At 49.5% G+C, this 22,453-nt stretch overlaps 1 protein-coding gene across 2 annotated transcripts in view; it reads right to left on the bottom strand.

The window, feature by feature from the left end:
* The window catches only part of COL5A1 (collagen type V alpha 1 chain), a 129,222-nt gene that overhangs the window by 6,728 nt on the left and 100,041 nt on the right, over positions 1 to 22,453 (bottom strand). The window contains exons 38-64 of one of the 2 annotated variants that reach the window (XM_058037998.1): positions 21,257 to 21,310; positions 19,795 to 19,902; positions 19,539 to 19,628; positions 18,657 to 18,710; positions 17,962 to 18,069; positions 16,728 to 16,835; positions 15,584 to 15,637; positions 14,874 to 14,927; positions 14,625 to 14,732; positions 13,760 to 13,813; positions 13,570 to 13,677; positions 13,387 to 13,440; positions 12,956 to 13,063; positions 11,925 to 11,978; positions 11,722 to 11,775; positions 11,458 to 11,511; positions 10,960 to 11,013; positions 10,196 to 10,303; positions 9,743 to 9,796; positions 9,593 to 9,646; positions 8,852 to 8,959; positions 8,349 to 8,402; positions 7,744 to 7,779; positions 6,944 to 6,997; positions 6,351 to 6,609; positions 5,851 to 5,963; positions 3,555 to 3,623 (exon numbers count right to left, since the gene is read on the bottom strand). In XM_058037998.1, the coding sequence (XP_057893981.1) occupies positions 3,555 to 3,623; positions 5,851 to 5,963; positions 6,351 to 6,609; positions 6,944 to 6,997; positions 7,744 to 7,779; positions 8,349 to 8,402; positions 8,852 to 8,959; positions 9,593 to 9,646; positions 9,743 to 9,796; positions 10,196 to 10,303; positions 10,960 to 11,013; positions 11,458 to 11,511; positions 11,722 to 11,775; positions 11,925 to 11,978; positions 12,956 to 13,063; positions 13,387 to 13,440; positions 13,570 to 13,677; positions 13,760 to 13,813; positions 14,625 to 14,732; positions 14,874 to 14,927; positions 15,584 to 15,637; positions 16,728 to 16,835; positions 17,962 to 18,069; positions 18,657 to 18,710; positions 19,539 to 19,628; positions 19,795 to 19,902; positions 21,257 to 21,310 (2,187 nt within the window). Of the gene's footprint in view, positions 1 to 3,430; positions 3,500 to 3,554; positions 3,624 to 5,850; positions 5,964 to 6,350; positions 6,610 to 6,943; positions 6,998 to 7,743; positions 7,780 to 8,348; positions 8,403 to 8,851; positions 8,960 to 9,592; positions 9,647 to 9,742; positions 9,797 to 10,195; positions 10,304 to 10,959; positions 11,014 to 11,457; positions 11,512 to 11,721; positions 11,776 to 11,924; positions 11,979 to 12,955; positions 13,064 to 13,386; positions 13,441 to 13,569; positions 13,678 to 13,759; positions 13,814 to 14,624; positions 14,733 to 14,873; positions 14,928 to 15,583; positions 15,638 to 16,727; positions 16,836 to 17,961; positions 18,070 to 18,656; positions 18,711 to 19,538; positions 19,629 to 19,794; positions 19,903 to 21,256; positions 21,311 to 22,453 lie in introns of both variants that reach the window. The other variant, XM_058037999.1, reaches the window with a different exon arrangement.

Here is a 22,453-nt window from a genome sequence, read left to right as displayed (position 1 = left end):
CACCAACCCTCGAGCTGTGGTGCAGGCTGCAAACAGTAGAAGAGATTGATTGATAACCACAAGAAAACACTGAATGGAAAGAGATAATCCAAATAAACAAAGATACCAACCGGTTTGTCAGGATGCTGCTGCACTGTCCTCCTGAGAGTTAAATGTGACTGACCAGGAGAGAGCCACGCATGCCAGGAGGAGCTACCAGAAAGCCACCAGCACGTGGAAGGAAGGGGACAAAAAATGCCAAGGATTTGTCACACACCCAGGGTGGCACTACTGAACTGCAGGACCTTTTTTTATTCAGTTTTATTTCAAACCAGCGCTTGTTTTGCAGCCTGGCTGCCTTTTAAGAGGTCTTTTGTTGTTCAGGCTGTGCAGATTTGGTGAAGCCCTGTCCCAGTTTTCCAGCTGGAGCCACTGGGAGCTGGTTTTGTGCACAATGTTTGCTCAGTTTGGGAAAATTCAACATTTTCCTCTTTTCTCTGTGCTGGGAGGTGTCATGTGGCTGAGAGGATGATGATGGGATGGGATGGGATGGGATGGGATGGGATGGGATGGGATGGGATGGGATGGGATGGGATGGGATGGGATGGGATGGGATGGGATGGGATGGGTGCAGACCTCGTTAGAGCTGCTGGGAGTTGTGTTTAACACACACAGAAAACATCTGCAAGCCTCTCATCCCTCTAAACACATCTTGGCTGCATCCTGAGGAAAGGTAAGGAGTTGGCTCCAAGGGCTCTGTAGAATTGATTAATGATGGTGTGGGAGCATCAAACCCAGCTGGTTTGGTTGTATTTCATATTTACTGCACCCCTCTCACTCCAGGTGTCTCCAGAAGAAAGGCAGCATCTGCCCAGCTGCGCAACCCCAGAATTTATAAGGAGATCCTGACAGCACTGGAAATCTTCCCCTCAGCTTTGGGGTTCCCCAAGGGTTCAGCCCCTCAAGACACCAGAACGTTCTCCATGGACTAACAGGAGCAGAGTTACACCCAGGGGTGTAACTCGAACTCCCTTTGATTCTGCCATTCCACACACAAATTTCAGCTGAGGCAACTGTCTCCTCAATTTAGCAATCTCATGGTTCCAGGCAAAACTGAGGCAAAATCAGAGCTAATCTTAAAATAAATAAATAAAGATATAAAGAAATAAACCTTTTATGGCCTGTGTGTTTGACTGTTTTGTGGGTCTTCCACATACTGGTGGCTTTTTTTTTATTTTTCCAAATAGAAAAAGCAGGACAGGTGAAAAAAAAAAAAAAAAGAAAAAAGAAAAGGCAGGAAAATGCCAACACAAAAGGATGGAACAAAGAGCTCCAATAGCACCAGAAATGTTTTTATCTGGAAAAGAATAAGCCCTAAGCTCTAGGCTGGCAAGTGAGCCTCTAAGAGAGCTGGGAGAAGGAGAAGCAGGGGAGATGGAGAAGTGGAGGCACGTGGAACATTAACTGATGAAGTGCTCTGTAATTAAGCTATGAGTAGCTGCCCTCCAAGGAGCCAGCAGGCTGAAGCCTTGGCTCTGCAGCCTGATTTGGTGATGCAGAGAAGCCCCAGAAGCCGTGTCCTCCTCGAGGGCAGGAACAGAGCAAAATGTGTTTTAGTGGCGATGGAATGCGGCAAACGTGGGAAACAACCAGGGCTTGGGTTGTTTGCCCTTTAAGGTGGAAGTTGGGTCAGGAACCCCTGCCCTGGGGAGGGGACAACTCAGTGGGACACAGCAGAGCATCTCCTGGCCCTGGCTGTGTCCATGGAATATTTGCCTGTTCTCACATTCTCCTGGTCTGACTGAGCTCACGTGCATCCCACTGATTCTACAGGAACTGATGGGCCAGGGGACATTTCTGGGGCTGGAGATACAAATCTGACATCCCAGCACTGGGACTCAGTGCATGTCCTGTTACCAGATAAAAAAAAAAAAGAGCTTTTCCTGGCTTATGCCTTGTTTGACCTCAAAACAGCTCTTCTCCCATGAAAAAAAAAAAATCCTTAATTGTGACTCAGTTAAATTCCTTTCCACTAGGCTTGGCTGGAAATCTTCCTTTAAATAAATGACTTTGGTTCTCCCAAGCTCTGGGGTCAGCATGGGAGTTCCTAGAGTGGTTCATCTCCATATGGGGACAAAATTCACCCTATGGGGCAAACCTGTCCTGGAGAGGCCAGAGATGTGCAGCTTCACCCCCTGACAGCTCAGGGCAGCATTTCAGGGATCTCTCAGCTCTGGGGGTAAGGCTGCACTGCTGGGGGACAGCAGCAAGGGGACACCCAAAATGGGCACTGGGGAGGAGACAGCAACAGCTCTCCCTGTGGGATGGAGCATCCCCTGTGGGATGCAGTGTTCCCTGTGGGATGCAGCTCTCCCTGTGGGATGGAGCATTTCCTTGGGGATGGAGTGTTCCCTGTGGGATGGAGTGTTCCCTGTGGGATGGAGCATTTCCTCGGGGATGGAGTGTTCCCTGTGGGATGGAGAGTTCCCTGTGGGATGCAGAACTCCCTGAGGGATGGAGCTCTCACTGTGGGATGCAGCTCTCCCTGAGGGATGCAGAACTCCCTGAGGGATGCAGCTCTCCCTGAGGGATGGAGTATTCCCTGAGGGATGCAGAACTCCCTGTGGGATGCAGAGTTCCCTGTGGGATGCAGAGTTCCCTGAGGGATGTAGAACTCCCTGAGGGATGCAGCTCTCCCTGAGGGATGCAGTGTTCCCTGTGGGATGCAGAACTCCCTGTGGGATGCAGCTCTCCCTGAGGGATGCAGCTCTCCCTGTGGGATGCAGCTCTCCCTGTGGGATGCAGTGTTCCCTGTGGGATGCAGAACTCCCTGAGGGATGTAGAACTCCCTGAGGGATGCAGCTCTCCCTGTGGGATGCAGGGTTCCCTGTGGGATGCAGAGCTCCCTGAGGGATGCAGCTCTCCCTGAGGGATGCAGCTCTCCCTGTGGGATGCAGGGTTCCCTGTGGGATGCAGAGCTCCCTGAGGGATGCAGCTCTCCCTGAGGGATGCAGCTCTCCCTGTGGGATGCAGGGTTCCCTGTGGGATGCAGAGTTCCCTGTGGGATGCAGAGCTCCCTGAGGGATGCAGCTCTCCCTGAGGGATGCAGCTCTCCCTGTGGGATGCAGCTCTCCCTGTGGGATGCAGAGCTCCCTGAGGGATGAAGAACTCCTGCAGGGCTCTGTGCAGACAGAGCTGCCCCAGGGTCCCCAGGATGTCCCCAGGACACCCCCGTGTCCCCTTCTAACCCTGGGCAAAGCTCAGCTCCCCAGTCCCCAGTCAGGCAGACTGGAACACAGCCCCCCAGAGGCTTTGGGCTCTCTCTCAGAATTCCACCTTAAACACCTCCATGTGCCTGGCAGGGGGGTTAGTCCAGCATGCAGGGGGCAGCAGCGTGGCCATACCAAAGCAGGTGCCGAGCTCTGATTCAGGGCCAGGGTTAGCCACTTACCAAGGACCCCCGCTTGTATTGACTATACCATGTGGAAGGCTGCTCTTTGGGCCAACGAGCCATTTTACTCTGTAAAATATGACAGGGGGTTAAAGGAAACAGCAAGCACCAGGATGCTTCTTACCAGTTTACCGCGCTTGAATTCACTGAACCACGAGCCTGGGGTTTCCTTGGGCCAGGAAGTAATTCTAGCCTAGTTTGTGGACAGCAAGGAGGGAAGAGAGAAAGAAAAAAAAAATAATCAAAATTAAAAAGTTTACTTTCTTTCCAGAGTCTGCATGTCTTATTGAAATTGTCCAACTTGCTTTAAAATGTTTGTTTTTTTTTTTTTTTTTTTTTTTTTTAATTTTATACATCAGTAATGAGAGCAGAAGGTGGCTCTGAAGCAGAGAGATGGAGTGGTGCTGCTCTGGCACCAGCCTCCCTTGCTAAGGGCTGTCTCTGCCTCCTGGGAACTTGGGATGCAAATCCAGCAGTGGCAGGAAAATTAAAGGGAACGACAGAGAGGGAAAAAGGAAGCATGGATGGGAAAAGGTGCATTGATCTTCGTGTGGAGGCCAGCGCTGGTGCTGGAGAAGCCTGGTGCCTCTCTAATGCCAAATCCAGGTGCTGTGGGGCTGGGAAAGGCAAAGGATGTGGTGAAGGAGAAGCCTCTGCCTGCCTGAGGTGCTGGACACACAGGATGGAGCTCCAGGTACCCACAGGGGTGACCTGGACAGGGAATCAGCCACCAGAGCATCCTTAAGGCAGCCCCAGCTCAGCAGCAGAGCCAGAGCACAAGGAAGGAGCATGGCTGCTCCCTCATTTGTGCTGGAAACCTCTCCTAAAGCAGCAGCCCAGCTGCAGTGACTGGAGACTGCCCTGCCCTTGGCAGGATGGCACCTGCAGAGCAAATCCCAGAGTTTGTGCTGGGGGAGGAGCTGAGAGGAGCTGTCACAGACATCTTTCTATGAAAATCCTTTCCTTAGGATTTTTCCTCCTGAGAAGCTGAGAGGCCTCAGGAACAAAATGTAAACAATGGTTATCTGCTGCTGTGGAATGCAACAGGCACATCTGGGATTGGTCTCATGTGGTTGTTTCTAATTAATGGCCAATCAGCTGGCTCAGACAGAGAGTCTGGGACAGCTGCATTTGTTATTCATTCTTTTCTACTCTTAGCTTAGCTAGCCTTCTGGGATGAAACCTTTTCTTCTATTCTTTTAGTATAGTTTTAATATAATATATATCATAAAATAATAAATCAAGCCTTCTGAACATGGAGTCAGATCCTTGTCTCTTCCCTCATCCTCAGATCCCTGTGAACAGTCACAAGGAGCCTCAGCTGAAACTCTGCTGTGCCTCACCACAAACCCACCCAGGGCTGAGGTGGTGCCTGTTTGCATCCCTCTGGGTGGGAGAAGTTTTTTTCTTATGGATCCCAGCATGAAATTTGTATTTGAGGAGTGCTGCAGCCCCACAAAGCCCCTCAGTGAACCAGCACAGCAGGAGCTCAGGCTCCCTGCAAGATCATGGCCAGACTCTGCTTTTTGAGCTGTCAAATTTTGAGGAAAAACACAGCTCAGTGATGCAAAGCAAGAGGAAATCCATCTCCTCTTTAAACAGCCCCAAGAAAAACTCAGGCAGGATTTATGTGGCGTGTGCTTTGTGCTGTGCTGACACACATTTCTGGTGGATGAAACGCAGCAGGAGAACAGCTCAGCTTTGTCACAGCTGGAGCACAACTGTGACACTGGCACAGCTCCCCCCAGGCTGAATTGCTGTGTTTCTGCTTGGCCAGTGCCACAGCTGGTCCCCAGGCAGCAGGAAGAGCAGCTCTGCAAAACAGAGTGCAGGGATACAGGACAAAAATGATGGGTATGGCTGAGCTAAGAGCATCATTACACAAATCACTTCATCAACCTCGTGCAGCGGTGGCAGGCAGAGCTCCGAGCCTGCCTGCAATCATTTAGGATCATTTACCCACAAGGAACAGCAGGAAAAATGACAGGAGGGAAACATTTATCTGCCCTGCCTGGAAACACAGGGAGGGGAGGGGAGTCAGTGGTGCTTGGGCATGCAGGGCTGTGGGAGGGAATGAGTTAAACAGAGCTCCCAATTCCTGCACCAACACACACCCCTGCCTTGGGCAGCAAAGTCCAAAAAATTAAGGTTTTACCATTTATTATGGTATAATAAATGATACCATTTATTATTATTGCCTGGGAAACCATCAGAGGTTTGGCCCAAACCACAGTTTAAATCTGATTTTCTCTCTGTCAACACATTCCATGTTAGTGTAGAAGGTAATGTTGTGTGACAAAAGAACATTCTGGATCCTTGATCCTTCCTTGCTGCTGCTCAATTGTCTGCCTATGAATGGTGATATCAGGAAATAATCTATCATAAGGATAGAGGGGAAAGCAAAGGTGGTGAGGACTTACTCCTTCAGATTTCTTATCAGGGAAGATGCAGGTCTCTCCACCAGCTGTGAAATTACAGTAAACTTTGAAAGAGTCCCTGGAACACCCTTGGTTGGGATCAACCCAGTATTCACCTGCATGAGGGGAGAGAAGGGAAGGAAGGATCAGCTCAGAGGGCACCTCAGCAACCTCCTCACCTGGGGTGTTTCCCCTCTCATGGGTCATTATTTATATGTAGTTATAAATAATAATTCTCACGGGTTATTATTTATAAGTAGTTTTTGAAAGCTGGTCATGCTCTGGTGCCAGCTGAAGATTTTCCATCCCATATCCCCATTTTTAGAACAGAACATTTCAGCTGGAAGGGTTGTCCAGTGACATCCAGTCCAGCTCTACAAAATCCTTTTCCACCAGCCACATCCCCCATGGACTCCCCAAATTCCTGCTCTCCCACCCCTCACTTGTGTGTGAAGCTGCAAAACCCCCAGAATTCCCTGCACTGCCCCTTTCCTGGGACACACCATCAGGGAAATCAGGGTGGCAGAGCTGCAGGTCCTTGCAGGTGCGTGCTGGGTTGTGCTGAGTGCCCAGGGGATGCTTCATCTGCTCGATTTCCAGTTTCAAGGAGTTCAGGGAGCCAAAAATCTCCTCCATGCCATCAGCATAGTCCATGTAGTTGTCAGCATTGCCATCATCCAGCAGCTGGCTGGCATCAATGTTCCTCCTGGTCCTCTTGGCAGCCTGGATGGGCAGGGGCTGGATGACTTCTCCAGGAGGACCCTGATTTTTGGGGGAAAAAAAAGTACAATTTCTCATTCCATTGGGAAAAGGACATAGGAGATGGACAATACAGCAACATCCCAAAATACACATTGGATGTGGAAAACAGCCGTGGATGGTGCTGAGAAAACTTCTGGCTTCAACATTTTCCACCTTCCATTGTCCTCTTCCCATCAATAATTCCTCCCTTCCCATCCTTTCTCCCTCCAAGAGTTTCCAACCCATTGCTAGGATTGGAAAGGAATTTTTGCCCAGAGATGTTTTTGCTTCCCAAATTCCAGCCTCCATGAGGTCTGAACCTCATTTCATCCTTCACTTTATGGGTTCTACTTACAGGAGGCCCTGGGGGCCCAGGAAGACCTGATTCACCCTTGGGACCTGTGGGACCCTGGATGGAAAAACAAGGGAAAATCAGGAGTCACTCAGGAGAATTTATCACATCCCAAACATTACTTTAACTAATGAAACTTCATTTTTGTCCCTTCAGGCACACAAGAGGAGTCTCCCTGTATCCACATCCCCAGAAAATGATATTTTTGGTTATTTTTGGTGTTTAGGTGAAAGAAAAGATCAAACACCTGGAGTTACAGTCAGATTTTTCTTATGCTTCCTACAGAATGCATAAAATCTTTAACTCTCCCAACCAACCCAACACTTCTGCAAGTCAAATAAAATCCTCAAATTAATAAAACATCGAATTCTGGATGTCTGGCAAAAAGACACTAAGAAGTTGCCCAAAAAGAGGAATTTTTAGCTGCCTGCACAGCAGGTCTGCACCACGAAGCTCCAGAGTCTCATTTCTCACCGAGTTCTTCACTTTCCACCTTCCCACCTCCCGCTTTTCACGGGCTATTTTTAATCCCCTGCACCCTCCAGCAGCAGCAGAGTGCTTAGTCCTTTTCTCCTCAGGACTGAGCACTGGATTGCTCCTTGTGGTCTCTGCTGCTCTGCTCTTCAGGGAAGTGCAGTTGTGGCACCCCAATTATCACTGCTGGGCTTAGGCAGCCTGCAAAGGCAGAGTTTGATAAGTCCTCTCTGCTAATTGCATTCATTTTGCTGATGAGGGGAGGCCCAGAATGTCCTACATTCAATAAAAATCCCTCAGCCTCTTCCTTTAGCTGTGTCCATACTCACTGATGAACCTTTAGCACCTTTGGGACCAGGTGGACCCTGTGGAGAGAGAAACACAGAGAGGAGTCAGCTTATTTTCAAGCAGAGAGTTCAGAAAGGGAATTTTCAAAAAAATTTACTCCCTTTCTATTTCAATTTTCCCCATCCACTTCAGCTGGGTGTTGCTTTTATTTGCCAACAGGCCAAAAGCTTTTGTGGCAGAGCTCCACACTCCTACCCCAATGGGGACTGGGGAAGCTGCTGGGAGATTCCTGGAATGTGGGAATGTGCTCAAACATCCAGCTGGGCACCCCAGGGTAGCACAGGGCATCTGGGCATCCAAAAAATGATAAAAATCAGTAAAAAACCGGCAAGAAATCCCTGTGGGATTGTGGATATTCTAAAAGAAAGGGGGAGGGAAACAAGGTGGGACGATTTCCCTGTGCCCATCTCCCACATCACTTCCAGCACTCCTAGAACTTATCCAAGGTTTTTTAAAGGGTTCAGAAAAAGAACCCCATTGTGGCCAACATCCTCCTACAGCCAGGGCTGTGCTGGGCACTCCTGGGAGCACCAAAGTGGCTCCTGAGGGCTCCCAAGGAATTCCAAGGTCACTGGTTGTCACCTACCGGTAATCCTGGGGGCCCTGGAGGTCCAATGGGTCCAGAGGGACCTGTGATACCCTAAAAGATAACAAGAAAATAATATTAATCTGCAATTCTAGCTTAAAATTACACAACCAACCCCTGCTCAGAGGTGAGCACCCAGTTTTGGGGAATTCCAGGTCAATCTGGAGCTTTGCCAGGTTTTCAGAGCATGGGCAAGGAATCTCTTATCTCATTTATGCTCACACTTTTAAAAATCAGCCCTTCAGATGAATATTTCATGGCACCATCCTTCCAAGTCTGTTCAACTCTTTCATAGGACCCTTGAGAATCTGCTTCCCACTAAAATGGGTCATTTTGGAGCAAATCCATGTTTCACACACAGAACAAACCAGATTAACACAGAAAATATCCCTCAAAAACTGCCAAGGATCTCGTGCCAGGGTTGCCCATCTCTGCTATTCTGCACCTCCTCGAGGGCGCAATGCTCCAAAGGATGTTCCAGGAAGGTTTTAGGGAATATTCACCTGCTCTCCTTTGGGTCCTGCTGAGCCCTGGGGCCCTGGGAGGCCTCGGTCACCCTTTTCTCCCTGCTCTCCTGGTGGTCCAATGAGACCAATTAAACCTGGGTGACCCTGGGGGAAAAGAGCAGATGTTAATTAGGATTTGTGACTGGAGAGAGCAAAGACATTTCTAGATCCAACCCCAAATATCTGAGTGAGGTGAGAGGAGTTTGTAGCAATCCCTGACATGGGGAAGTGGCAGAGTGGACAAAAATAGGAGATTTTTACAGCAGAAAATGCTACAAATAGAGAAAGAACCTCTGCACTGGAGCAGCTACTCATTCCCTGGGGTTATAGAAATAGATATAATATATATAATATATATAATATATATAATATATTATATATCTATAATATATATAATATATAATATATAGATTATGTATAGAATATATAGAATATATATAGAATATATAGAATATAGAATATATATGATATATTATATATGATATATTATATATTATATATATATGAGAGAAAAGTTTATAGGGTGGAGAATCACCCCAAAAATGAGCCAGGGCTCTGCACCTCCACAGCTCAGCTCCTTGGGGCACACTCAGAGTGTTCCAGCTCTCCTCTGCAGCTGTCACTGGGGCTGGTGACACTCCCCAGCCTTGTCCTCCCCTCTGCAGGACCCCTGGGCAGTGCCATTTGTCCCCACACCCCAGCAGGGACCAGGCAGTGGGATCCTAAGTGGGTTCTCACCTTCTCCCCTTTAGGACCAGAGTCTCCTTTCAGACCAGGCAAACCCGGAGGGCCCTTTGGGACACAGGGGGAGAAAAAAGAGAGGATGAATTGATGTCACACGCATTGATGCAGCTCAAAACCTCCTGGAATTGGATGCTCTGGACGTACCATTGGGCCTGGAGGACCATCTGGGCCAGGGGATCCCGGGAGACCTTGTTCACCCTGTAAAAAAATGCAATTTCCTCATTCTCAGTGACAGCAGTGCTCTCAGCTGGGAATATTCTCATTATTCACCTGTGCCAGGGAATGTTTTTCCTGGCTTTTCACAGGTGTCATAAGCAAAAGGATTTATGTTCCTTCCATGCTCAAATCTCTGCTGGAAAAGGGACTTTGTGGGTCAAGGAAAATCACTCCTGGTGAGTGGCTGAGGACCCAAGGCTCAAATGAAACGTGGGAGATGATATTCACCATTCCATTACTCCCATGAAATCTTATGAAATCCCATGAAATGTTTTATCTGCTGCCAGGCATTCCAGCCTGGACAGAGCACTGGGAAATGCACCTTGCAGGCAGGTGGGACACAGGAACAAAGCTGAGCTTTCTCAGGCTGGGAATACTCACAACTGGGCCAGGGATCCCACGAAGGCCATCGGGGCCAGGCTTCCCTGGAGCACCTTGGGGACCAATGGGTCCAGTCTTCCCAGGAGGGCCTTCCAAACCAGCTTCCCCCTGGATGAAGAGGCAGGGGGTTCAATTTGTGTTGGGACATCAGAGGATTTTGTGACAGGGTGCCAGGATGTCACGGAATGGATGCAGATCCATGCAAAGCACTGGAAATGAAACTTTCTGCTCCTTGATTTTCCTGCTGTTCCCTCCACCTCAGGCACTCTCCAAACTCCTTCAGCTTCCAGGCTTGCCTGAATTCCAGCAGGAACCACCCTTTGGCTCTGAGCTCTCCTGGGTTCAGGGGCATCCCTGCATCCACCCATCCTCCCTCCCCTGTGCTGCCACAAGGAGATCTGTAATTTCCCATCCCAGCTCCATTTCCCCAGCACTCCCACCCAAACAATCCCAGCCCATGAATGCTGTGTTTGCCCTGGGAAAGGACACGGGGCTCTGCACACCCCATTATTTACAGCACATTACTCTGCCAAATATAGCACTTGCATGCTCCAAACCAGGCAAAACATTCCCGTGACCTTAGCAAGCCCTAATTATCTCCACAGAGCTTGTTAAGGGCTGAAACATAAGCTCAGATTTGAGGCCAGTGGCCCCAAATCCAGGCTAATTTGTTGTAACATGCAGCAAAATCAACTCCCTGCCTTGGCAGAGGGAGATCCTCTTGGACTAGCAAGGACACAAGTGAAATCCCATTCAGCTCTCACCTTGGCTCCTTTCTCTCCTTGCCTTCCTTCAGGACCAGCTGGACCAGGAGGGCCCTAAAGAAAGCCCAGAGTAGATGGGAAACACAATTAGATGCTGCTGATCTGTGAGGATCTGTTGGAATTTGCAAAATTATGCTGCAGCCCCAGGGAAGGAGGCAAAATGGAGACAAATATCCCTGAAAAGCTTTTTAAATTAGCTCCTTGCTAAATGAATCCCTGGGTTCTGCCAGCAAGGCAGGAAGAGCAGCAGTACCTCATCCTTGGATTTTCTTTGGGCTGTTAAATAAAAAATCCATGGGATTTGCTTGGCAGCTTCCCATCAATTTCCAATGGCTGTGGATGGTGGATCATTTTATTTTTTTTTAATTATCACTTTTTTAATTATCACATGTTTTACACAGTATTTACTCAGCATTTATTGTAGGCTTAGTAACAACATGAGTTTTTAAAAGTTAATGGAAGTGGTTTTGGGAAAATCTTCCTAAAAAACCAACTCACCCTTTTTCCAGGGGGTCCAGAGGGGCCTGGCTCTCCTGTGGGCCCAGGGGAACCCTGCAGGGAGAGAGGGGAGGGGAACAAGGCATGAGTGCCACACCCATGGATGGATGATGGATGGATGATGGATGGATGGATGGATGGATGGATGGATGGATGGATGGATGGATGGATGGATGGATGGATGGATGGAGGCTCAGTGTCCCTGGAGCTGACACAGAGCCATGGGCACTGTGGGGAACAGCTCTCATCTCTCCAGGTACTCACAGTCTGTCCAGGTTCACCATCATCACCTTTGTCACCAGGAGGACCATCTTGACCCTAAAAAGGAGGGAAAGAGGAACAAGGAGGTGTTTTTAGGGTGTGAATGGTGCTGAGCAGAGGAAATGCCAAGGGAGCTGCTGGGAATGAGCAGCAGAGTTGAGTTTCACCACCCCAGGAGGAGGAAGCTCTGTGAGACCAACACTTACAGCTGGGCCAGGCTCTCCAGGAGGACCAGGGTCACCAGGGAAACCAACTGGACCCTGCAAAGAGAGAAGAATATTCCCAAATCAGGGATGTTGCACCTGGAGAGCACCAGTGACAACATGAGGAGCCACCCTATGGAGTAAAACCCCAATTTGTACAACCACAACCCCTCTTTGTGTTTTCACCCTGTCCCAGCCACTCCAGATCTGCATCCTGACCACCAGAGCTCCAGAGGCAATGCTGGCACTTCCATCCCACTTTGTCAGAAATCCTCAGGCTGGGTGACAGCAGAGTCCTCCAGCTTTGGGAACGTGAAGATTGGAAGGTTTTGCTTTTGCAAACGTGTGACATTTTGCACAGGAGGAGCCTCTCAGAGCATTTAATGACTGAACCACTTCAGCATTCCTCCCCATACAATGTCTGTCGGGTGCTTCACATGATTCCAGGAGCAGCCTGCAACCCATCACAGATATCCCAAATCCCATCTGTTCGGAGGGATGACTAAACTCCCCTGCCTCCTCTGCTTCTTTGTGCCATCTTGCCTTATCTCATCATCAATTTCAGGCATCAGAGGAGCCTGCAAGATAAACCCTGCGCCATTGTGCCCTGGTAAAATCAGCAGGGCTCCACTGGCTCCACCAGAGCTGTAGAATCAGCAGCAGGGAGCTGGGTGTGCAGGTACAGCTCCCAAACCCCATAAATCTCCCTGATCCTATTTTGGAAGCTCTGCTCTGGTGCAGAAGACCTTGGAAAGCCATAAACACAAAGTGACCCTACTGCAGCTCCTCTGCATGGGGTGAGATTCCTGATAGCCTGCAAAAAGCCCTGATAATTCCAGTATTTCTGGGGAATGTGGTGCAGCAGGGTCTTTCCCTCATCAGCACCCTAAGGAATGGGGCTGAGACCATGGATCACCAGAGGAACAATTCCATGGCTAGAAAACGAGTTTAAATTTCCACAGGTATCTCTGGGAACATCTTTTCATGCAGAAATCTCTGCTGGCAAGGCAAGGAAAGACTGAGGGGGTACTTACAGGGCTGCCTTTGGGGCCATCATCACCTGGTGGGCCTTTGGGGCCAGGTGGACCAGCAGCACCAGAGGGACCTGCTTCCCCCTTTTCACCTCTTTCACCTTTAGGGCCCTGTAAAGGACAGAAAACTTTTATTATCAAGGAAAAAAAAACCCCCAAACATACTGATCTCTAATTATCCTTTAATCAATTCTGAGCAAAAGAAGCTCTATTTGTGTCTCCAAACACAAGGACATGATTTAACAGTCCCTTCCCACCAGGACTGAGTGGTGTTCATGGTGTTCAGCCGTGGGTAGCCCAGATTTGGTGACTAAACGTGATCCTATAAATACCCAGGAACGTGGCAATGTGTCATCAATCCCCAAATCCAGGACAGGGCTGGCTCAGTCCCTGCTGTCCCATCCCCATCCACATCTCTCCCATGGGGCACTCACCGGCAGGCCAACCTCTCCAGGGAGACCAGGCTCACCAGATTCCCCAGGTTCACCCTACACATGGGAAAAAAAGGATGGAAATATTCACATTTCTGCCGGGGGATGAGTTTTCTGCTGGCACAGCAAAGGCTCTGCATGAGTGCTGCAGCAAACTCCTGCTTCAGGCTCCTCAGGGTGCTTTACCTTCTCTCCTACTGCACCAGGGTTTCCTATTCCTCCAGGAGGACCCTGTGGACCGTCTGCTCCTGGTGGCCCAGATGGACCTCTGGGTCCTGGTGGGCCTGGTGGGCCCTGAGAGAGAAGGAGGACAAATTTCAGGTGGGTTTCTCAGAGCAATGTCAGTGAGGAAACAAGAAATTTGGAAGCTCCTTACCATCTGCCCAACATCACCCGTTTCTCCCTTCTCCCCTGGCGGTCCAGGCAGGCCCTGTGGAGGTGCAGAGGATGAATTTTAGCAGGGAACCTCTCAGGTGAGCCCCAGCTCTCACCACCCTAAATGTAAGAGCCTGAATGAGAGATGTGGGACTCCAGGGGCTCTCCAAAATGCAGTTTGTTGTATCCACGAGTTACAGCAGGCCAGGGTCATGGTGACAGAGCTGTGCCCACAGCTGTCAGCTCCAGCTGCAGGCAGGCCTGGAGACCCTGAGTTTGGGTTACAATGCATTATAGACTTTTCTTTTGGCCATAATGCATTATATACATTTCTTTTTGTTACAATGCGTTATAGACTTTTCTTTGCTGAGCATCTTAATACAGTAAAACCAATCTATACCTTAACTTTTATCTATAGCCCATCATAACTACTATAATCACCATATTCATGTTACTGTTCTCCAGTCACTCAAAGTCAGTACATTACAGTTTAAGCTAGAAGTTGTTTTTCAGTTTTCTTGCAGTGGAAGATTCTGAGACCTTTTTTTCTATTTGCAACTTTGCTGCCTTGTTTGCCTGTGCTCTCTTTGTGCTTGGTAAAAACATCTTCTTGTTTGGGGTGGGTTTATCCCTTGCTCTAAGCCATAAAAACCCCTTCTAACTCACACACCCTTTGCCTCCTTGGTTACCCAGTGAGACTGGCTCAGAAATTCTTTTCTTCTCTATCAAAACTTGCTTCCATCTCCATTCCTTCTTCATATTCTACATTCAAAAATCTTTCTGCTGAGCACACATATCTGTGAGACTTTCTTGTCAAACTTCCATCCTCCCCAACACCTAAACCCTCCCTGGGTTCTGCAAATTACCTGCAAGCCCACAGGGCCAGGGGGACCAGGGAACCCTCGGGGTCCTTCATCACCTTTCTGACCAAAGAGGCCTTGCTGTCCTCGGGGCCCGGGCTCTCCATCAGCTCCCTGCAAGGACAGGCTCGGGTCAGCCCAGGACAGACGTGGGGACACAGCAACCCCACCTGCTCCTGCTGGGATCACCCCAGTGCTTCCCAGGAGGCTTTTTTGGGAAAAAAAAAAAAAAAAGGGATTTTTGCTAATACTCACAGCTGGACCAGGCTGACCAATTGGGCCCTGGGGACCAGTGGGGCCTGGGGGACCCTGTGACAAAAAAAGAAATGTCAGTGTTAGGAGCAGAGTGACAAGTTCACCAGGAAAAGGTGAATTCCTTCAATCCAATCTCCATTAAAACTGCATTAATTCCCAAAAGAGAGATGGGGAATAGGGTCAGGTGTCCCTGGACACCCCAGCATTCCTCAGACTCCTCCAAACACATTTTTGCTGCAGCAAAGCAATGTCAGCACTCAGCCCTGACTCCTGGGTAACTCATGTTCCTCAGGCTCTGGGCAGCACCAACAGGGTGTGGAACTGGAATTACCACAGAATTACAGGATGGTTTGGGCTGAAAGTGACCTTTAAAAATCACCAGGTCCACCCCTCTGTCATGAGCATAGACATCTTCAACTAAACCAAAAAGGGAACTTCAGCCAAAGACCCAACTTTGATGGCAACATTGCTCATGTTTCACAGATATTTCCATGCTAAGTGGGTGATGTGGAAATATCTCAGTGTTCCTGGGAGCTGGAGGCTCCCACTTGAGGCTCTCACTCTTTTTTTTTACATCATGTGGGTATTTGATGAAGCACAGAAGATGAATCAACATTAGAAAATGATATAAATTTAATTTCTATTTCCAGCAAGTCACACAATGAACCAGACTCAAGAGAGGCAGCTACAGCAGAGTCCCCATCACTCACCTGCTCCCCCTTGTCACCTTTGCTGCCCTTCTGCCCAGGCTCCCCGATCTCACCCTGCCAGGAGCAAAGGGACAACATTAATCCATCAATCCATCACCACTTCCACACCTCAGCAGCCCTGAGGGGCTGCAGCCTCACCCCAAATCCCACAGGCACTGGATCGGTGAAGAATTCCAGAGATTTGGCCACTCCAGGTGCAACCAAACCCTCTTCCACCCTACAATTCCTCAGCTGCCACGCCATGCATGAAGCTGCATCCTGCAGACCCTTTGAGCAGCCACAGGGATTTGTCCCAGCTGATGTTTCCAGGGAATTCTCCACTCCAGAGGGGCTTAATGAGAGAAGGAATTAATTTGGAGAGGCTGAGCATCCATGAGCAGGCACCTGGTACAGGTTTGGGGGAGCCAATGCGGATTTCAGGGAATTTCTGCCTCCTGCAGACCCTTTGAGTAGACATGAGGGATTTGTCCCAGCTGATGTTTCCTGGAATCCTCCACTTCAGAGAGGCTTAATGAGAGAGGGAATTAATTTGGAGAGGCTGGGCATTTGTGGGTAGGCACCTGCTACAGATTTGGGGGAAGCAACCTGGATTTCAGGGAATTTCTGCATCCTGCAGACCCTTTGAGCAGCCACAGGGATTTGTCCCCGTGTTTCCTGGGAATTCTCTGTGGGAGAATTCCCCCTGATGTTTCCTGGGGGGGAATTCTCCCTGGGAGAATTCTCCCTGATGTTTCCTAGGAATTCTCCACTCCAGAGGGGCTTAATGAGAAAGGGAATTAATTTAGAGAGGCTGGGCATCCATGGGCAGGCACCTGCTACAGGTTTGGGGGAGCCAATGTGGATTTCAGGGAATTGTCCCAGCTGATGTTTCCTGGAATCCTCCACTCCAGAGGGACTTAATGAGAAAGGGAATTAATTTAGAGAGGCTGGGCATCCATGGGCAGGCACCTTCTACAGATTTGGGGGAGTCAACCTGGATTTCAGGGAATTTTGTGGCTGGAAGATCACACAAGCCCCATCTGCTGCTGCTCATCCCACGGGACTGTGAGTTCCACAAAATCCCGCCCAAGTGTGGGGTGCACCACGGTGGAAACGCTGCCCAGCTCGTGCCAGAGTGACCCCGGGCAGCAGGAGCTGTCCCCACCTTGTCTCCATCCTCTCCTGGAGGTCCAACAGGACCCGCGGGGCCCGGCAGTCCCACGGGGCCCTGGATGCCATCCCGGCCAGCCGGTCCTTGGGGACCCTTCTCCCCCTGGAAGCAGAAAAACAAACGAACAGGTCACACCCTCCGACCGAGCCATTACAGCCCATTAAGGTTTTATTCAGCTGCTAATGACTCCTGGCTGGATGTGCAGGAACAGCAGAGCTGATATTTCATCTGTGCTCCTTGTCTGAAAGGAGACAAACCTTCTGTCTTGAGGGATAATGAAAAGAACAAGCAAATGTAAGCAGATCACAGCTGCAATTTCACTGCTACAGCAACGTAATCTGATTTAATCTGAACCCTCTGCCATCCCTGCCTGGATGACAAACAAGTAATTTTTACTCCCACCAGCCTGGTTTTGCTGATTCTGGTTCTGCTCCCTCCCTGGCTGCCCCCCAGCTCAGGGGGGTTCTCAGGAGGTCCATCCTGAGTTTCTGGACAAATAAAACCACCTGAAACGAATAAAACAATCTGTGTGTCAACATCTCCTTGTACTCCTTTGAGCAGGAGTTTTCAATCAAATTTGTTTGTTTACAGGAACTGAACAGTGAATATTTTCCAGTTTCCCCGTCCATGATTGAATTGCATCTGAATCCTGGGTGCTCTCCTCTAAATAAATTAGATGCCACATAAATTGCCTATTCATCCCTGCCCTGAGTGACACATGCTGCAGGTACTCAGCAGGACAGATGTTCCTAAAATGGATTCACCAGGAAATTCTCCCCTCTGGATCAGCTGCTGGAGTTTCTAACAAAGCAGCAAGCATGGCTGATAAGCATTTCTGATTTCAAAGAGCCACCATCAGAGCAGCCTGACATCAGCAGTGCACCTCTGGCTGCTTCTGCTGATGGGGCTGGCTCAGCTCTCTGCCCACAGGCCTGGCCCTTGGCTGATTGTCACCAGGAGGTGACACAGGCGCTGGCACCTTTTGAGCCCCCAGGCATTCTCCTTGCCTGAGGACACACCAGTCCCTGGGGTCACAGCCATGCTTGACAGGGGTGGCACCTGAGCAGCTGACATGCAGTGGTTTGATGTGCTCAAGATGAGAAAATTCCTTCCTAGCTGAACTTTATGTCCTTATTTTTTAATAATTTAAATCTCCACAAGCACTGGTTCCACACTCAGCTCCCTGCTGCACACATCCCCAACTGTTCATCTTCATCCTGGTACTTACTGGAGCTCCCTTTTCACCTGCAGGTCCTGGAGGCCCCTGAGGGCCAGGTCTGCCTGGCAATCCTATAGGGCCAGCTGATCCTGCAGGGCCACGTTCCCCTGGAGAGCCCTGTTGGGAGGAGGAGGAGGAAAGGAGCTTTAATTGCAGTATCAAGCTTCACCCATGCCCAGGCAGAGAGAAATCCAAGCTCTTCATCCATGGGATAACTGCCACATGAAGAGTTGGTACCACCAGCCTAAGGGGCCCTGCAGATTTTTTTTTTAATTAAAATCCCTGGAAGGGCTGGATTCTCCTCTGGATGGTGCAGATTGCTCAGCTCCTGGGGACACATAAACAGCCTGGAACAAGAGCATGAGCCACTTCACAGCCAGCAGGGAGGGTTGGATGATGAATGATTCCTTCCAGGAGGACAGCCCTGAGCAGGGATCTCAAGTGGAGACAACTTCCAGAGGCAAAGCAGGTGGATTAGAAACAAAACCCTGGATGTTCTGAACCCCTGCAGCTCCCTCAGCCTGTCACGTACATCCACAGCTGACCCCACAAATGACTGAGCTGTTCCATGCAGGGCTTGTAAAATAAAGGAACATGCAGGGAGTCGTCAGGAAAATCAGGATAAAGCCTGGAGCTGTGACTAACCCTGGCCTGGCCCTGCCAAGCTTGTAAATGGTGCTGCCTGCAGGGACAGGGATACTCACGGCTGGGCCTGGAGGGCCTGGGGGACCTTCGTTGCCTTTCAGCCCTGGAGAACCCTGGAGGAAGGAAAACAAAGTCAGCTGGGAATTCACAAACTGGAGCAACTGGGAATTCACAACTGAGTATGGGAATTCACAACTGGAGAAACTGGGAATTCACAACTGGAGAAGCTGGGAATTCACCACTGAAGCAGTTGGGAATTCACAACAGGAGTAACTGGGAATTCAACAGCTGGAGCAACTGGGAATTCACAACTGGAGTATGGGAATTTAACCGCTGAAGCAGCTGGGAATTCACAACTGGAGCAGCTGGGAACTCAACAACTGGAGAAACTACGAATTCACAACTGGAGCAGCTGGGAATTCACAACTGGAGCAACTGGGAATTCACAACTGGAGAAACTGGGAATTCACCACTGAAGCAGTTGGGAATTCACAACAGGAGTAACTGGGAATTCAACAGCTGGAGCAACTGGGAATTCACAACTGGAGAAACTGGGAATTCACAACTGGAGCAACTGGGAATTCACAACTGGAGAAGCTGGGAATTCACCACTGAAGCAGTTGGGAATTCACAACAGGAGTAACTGGGAATTCACAACTGGAGCAACTGGGAATTCACAACTGGAGTATGGGAATTCAACCACTGAAGCAGTTGGGAATTCACAACTGGAGAAACTGGGAATTCAACAACTGGAGCAGCTGGGAATTCACAACTAGGGTAGCTGGGAATTCACAACTGGAGAAGCCGAGAATTGACAACTGGAGCAGCTGGGAATTCACAACTGGAGCAGCTGGGAACTCAACAACTGGAGAAACTAGGAATTCAACAACTGGAGCAACTGGGAACTCAACAACTGGAGGGACCCAGCAGGTTCTACTCACAATGGGGCCGGGGAGGCCTCGTTCTCCAGGGAACCCTCTCAATCCAGGAGGACCATCCTTCCCTGGGAGGCCAGCAGGACCAGGATCCCCCTGCAAGGACAAGGAGAAAGAGCTGAGGATCTGCTCATCCCATGGAGGCCCAGCTCATCTCCTCAGCCTGCAGCTGGGACAAGGCAGGAGCTCCATTTCTTTTCTGAGTTATCCTCTCCACGTCCAGGGAGGGACAGGCAGCAAGGAGGTGAATTCCAGTCCCTACCTTGGTCCCTTCTTTTCCAGTGAGGCCAGGGAGGCCTTGTTCACCTGGGGGGCCTGGAGGGCCTGGGTGGCCTCGCTCACCCATGGGCCCAGTCTCACCAGTTGGGCCCTGGAAAAAACCAGTCAGAGAAAATGGGTGGGTGTTGGCAGAACAGCTGAGGAAGGGAAAAGTGCAGGGTGGGATGGAAGAGGTGCCTTCAGTGCCACCAGCGAGCCCTGGAGACATTCCCCCTCTGGCATCTGCTCTGGAAGTCTCCAGCATCACTCACAGCAGACTGGAGGCACTGAGAACCTGTGAGTGAGCTCAGATTTCACCCAAATGAGATGTCACCACCACAACTATTATGCTTAGCTTTCCCTTTTTAATTGAAAACTTCCCAAGCACTCTCCAAGCCTGCTGATTCCTGCTCGGATGGGGCATAAATAATGCATGAGGCTGGCTCTGCCTGGCAATTACCGCCTGCCTCCTGCCCTCCGAGGGCACTCAGGGTGACAGATGTCACACAGGGCTCGTTTTTAGGAGGACAAAAGCCACATGCACAAAGCCACGGCGTCCCTGCCCCCTTGGTGGCTTTGGGGACAGGGTTGTAACTCATGTCCTGCTGCAGGGAGGGCGCTTAGAGCACGCAGAGCTCACTCAGCAGCCACAGATCACAGTAAGTGCACCCAGCAGAGCCCCACCAAATTGCCACCGAGCCTAATTTGCACTTGAGAAGACAGACACAGCCGTCAGGGGATTGCCCCTAATCAGGGAATTTACAAATCAGGGGCTTTATGGTGTCATTAAAGAGGACAAATTAATTGCTTTCTAATTAAGGAGCTGCTCCCCAGCAGCTCAAGGAAGAAGGCTCGACCCAAAGCCAGTCCTAAGCTCAGTGCAGGCTCACTGGAAATTGTGCTTGTTCGAGGTGACTGAAAGCAAACCAGCCCAGCCCTGACAGAACCTGGCAGCCCTGCAGATGAAAGAGGGATGATTTTCCTCACAGTGACATGGAAGAGCACTCTGGCATCACGTTTGCTCTGCCCTGACCAGCAGCAGCTGCTCAGCCCTTGGACATCTCATTTAACTCCCTGGCTGCTGCAGGTCTTTGAGCTGGGATGTGGTTTTTGAGATGTTTTGTGCTTTTCAGCTGGGTTGTGTTGTTTAGCTGGATTGTCTTTTTCAGCTGTTTTCTCACCCTACTCCGGTTTTACATCAGGGTGGTTGTGCTGAACTCACAGGAACCATCTCATTTACGTTTTTCCAAACCCCATCCCAACCCCAGCTCACAGGAACCACCACATTTACATTTTTCCAAACCCCATCCCAACCCCTCAGCAAGGTGAGCTGGGGCCATGGAGGGGTTTCACACCTGCCTCAGGAATTTCAAAGCCACCTGCCAAGGCTTTGCCTTCCCTGGAAAAGGAGTCCCTGCTGCACAAGCAGTAAGGACCACAAGCAGGGGTGAACATTTGCTTCTTACCTGAGGCCCTACAACACCAGGGGGGCCTGGAGGGCCAGTCTTGCCTTGGAAACCCTGTTAGAGAAAGGGAAAAGACAAAGAGGTGACATTTCTGTGAGGGTCGCACTGCCACCAGCTGTTCCTCCCCCTGACCAGGGTGGGCACCAAATGAAAATGAAATAAAAAATCAAACAGAAAGTTGGAAAAATGTCCTTGTGCATTTAGAAAGGGTGAAACAGAGGAAGAAGAAGGGATTCTCAAAGCTCAGCCCTGCTGTTTGGATGGAGCTGCTGTGCTTTGGCCATTTATATGTATATCTATAAAAATCTGTTCCGCTCATAAAACCATGGAGGAAATGGCAATTAAAAACACCATTAATGGCCATTAAATGGCTCTTAAAATCAGTGTGAATTTCTTCATGCTGAGCAACTCTTAAAAGCTGTTTCCCTTCTCCTGCTGCCCATTCTGGTGCTGGTTTAGGCTCGGTTCTGTCTCAGCTCAGCTCCCAGAAGCTCAGGAACAGCTTAACCCACAGGGGCTGAGTGAAGTTTTATCTCCTCCATCAACATTTGCTGAAAGGAAGCACAGCCCCGTTTGTCTGCAGAGGCTGATGAGCAGGGAAGTCTCCCTGACAGCTCCTTCCAATGGCATTTTGAAGAGTGACAACGAGCAACTCTCACCACTGCAATTGTTTGGCTCTCCCAGGCTACTCTTTAAAAAGCACATTAATTATGGTTGTTACTCCAGCCTGCTGACAAGCTTGAGGAATGGCATTCAGGGCACACGGGCTATTCTCTGCTTGCCACAAAAGAGGATCAGATAAATCCCATGCCAACGCTAGCCTGTCATGCTTAAATAACTCCTCCATGCTATTCTGGCTGCCTGCAGATCAGAAAATGTCCTGTCACTGGTGGGGAAATGGCAAAATATCCTTGGGAAATGAAGGTGCAATTTAAACTCTTATCACAGACAAATATTTAGATCATTTCTGTGCAGGACTTTCCTTATTAACCTGAAGAAAGGGCTTTCCTTTTGTACTCTGAGCCTTGGGCACAGAGGCTTTAGAATTTGTCATGCTTTTTTTAGAGCCAATCTTTGCAAATCTAATATGGCCAAATATCTCAGCATGCCTGTTTGCTGCTGAATGGGAACTTCAATAAGGGGAAGTGTTTGACACAGAGATTTTAATCTTGCACAAAGATGCACTGCACTGACCAG

The sequence above is a fragment of the Melospiza georgiana genome, chromosome 20, assembly GCF_028018845.1.
Source record: "Melospiza georgiana isolate bMelGeo1 chromosome 20, bMelGeo1.pri, whole genome shotgun sequence".
Classification (NCBI taxonomy): Eukaryota; Metazoa; Chordata; class Aves; order Passeriformes; family Passerellidae; genus Melospiza; species Melospiza georgiana.
This window is presented reverse-complemented; position numbering and strand designations above follow the sequence as displayed.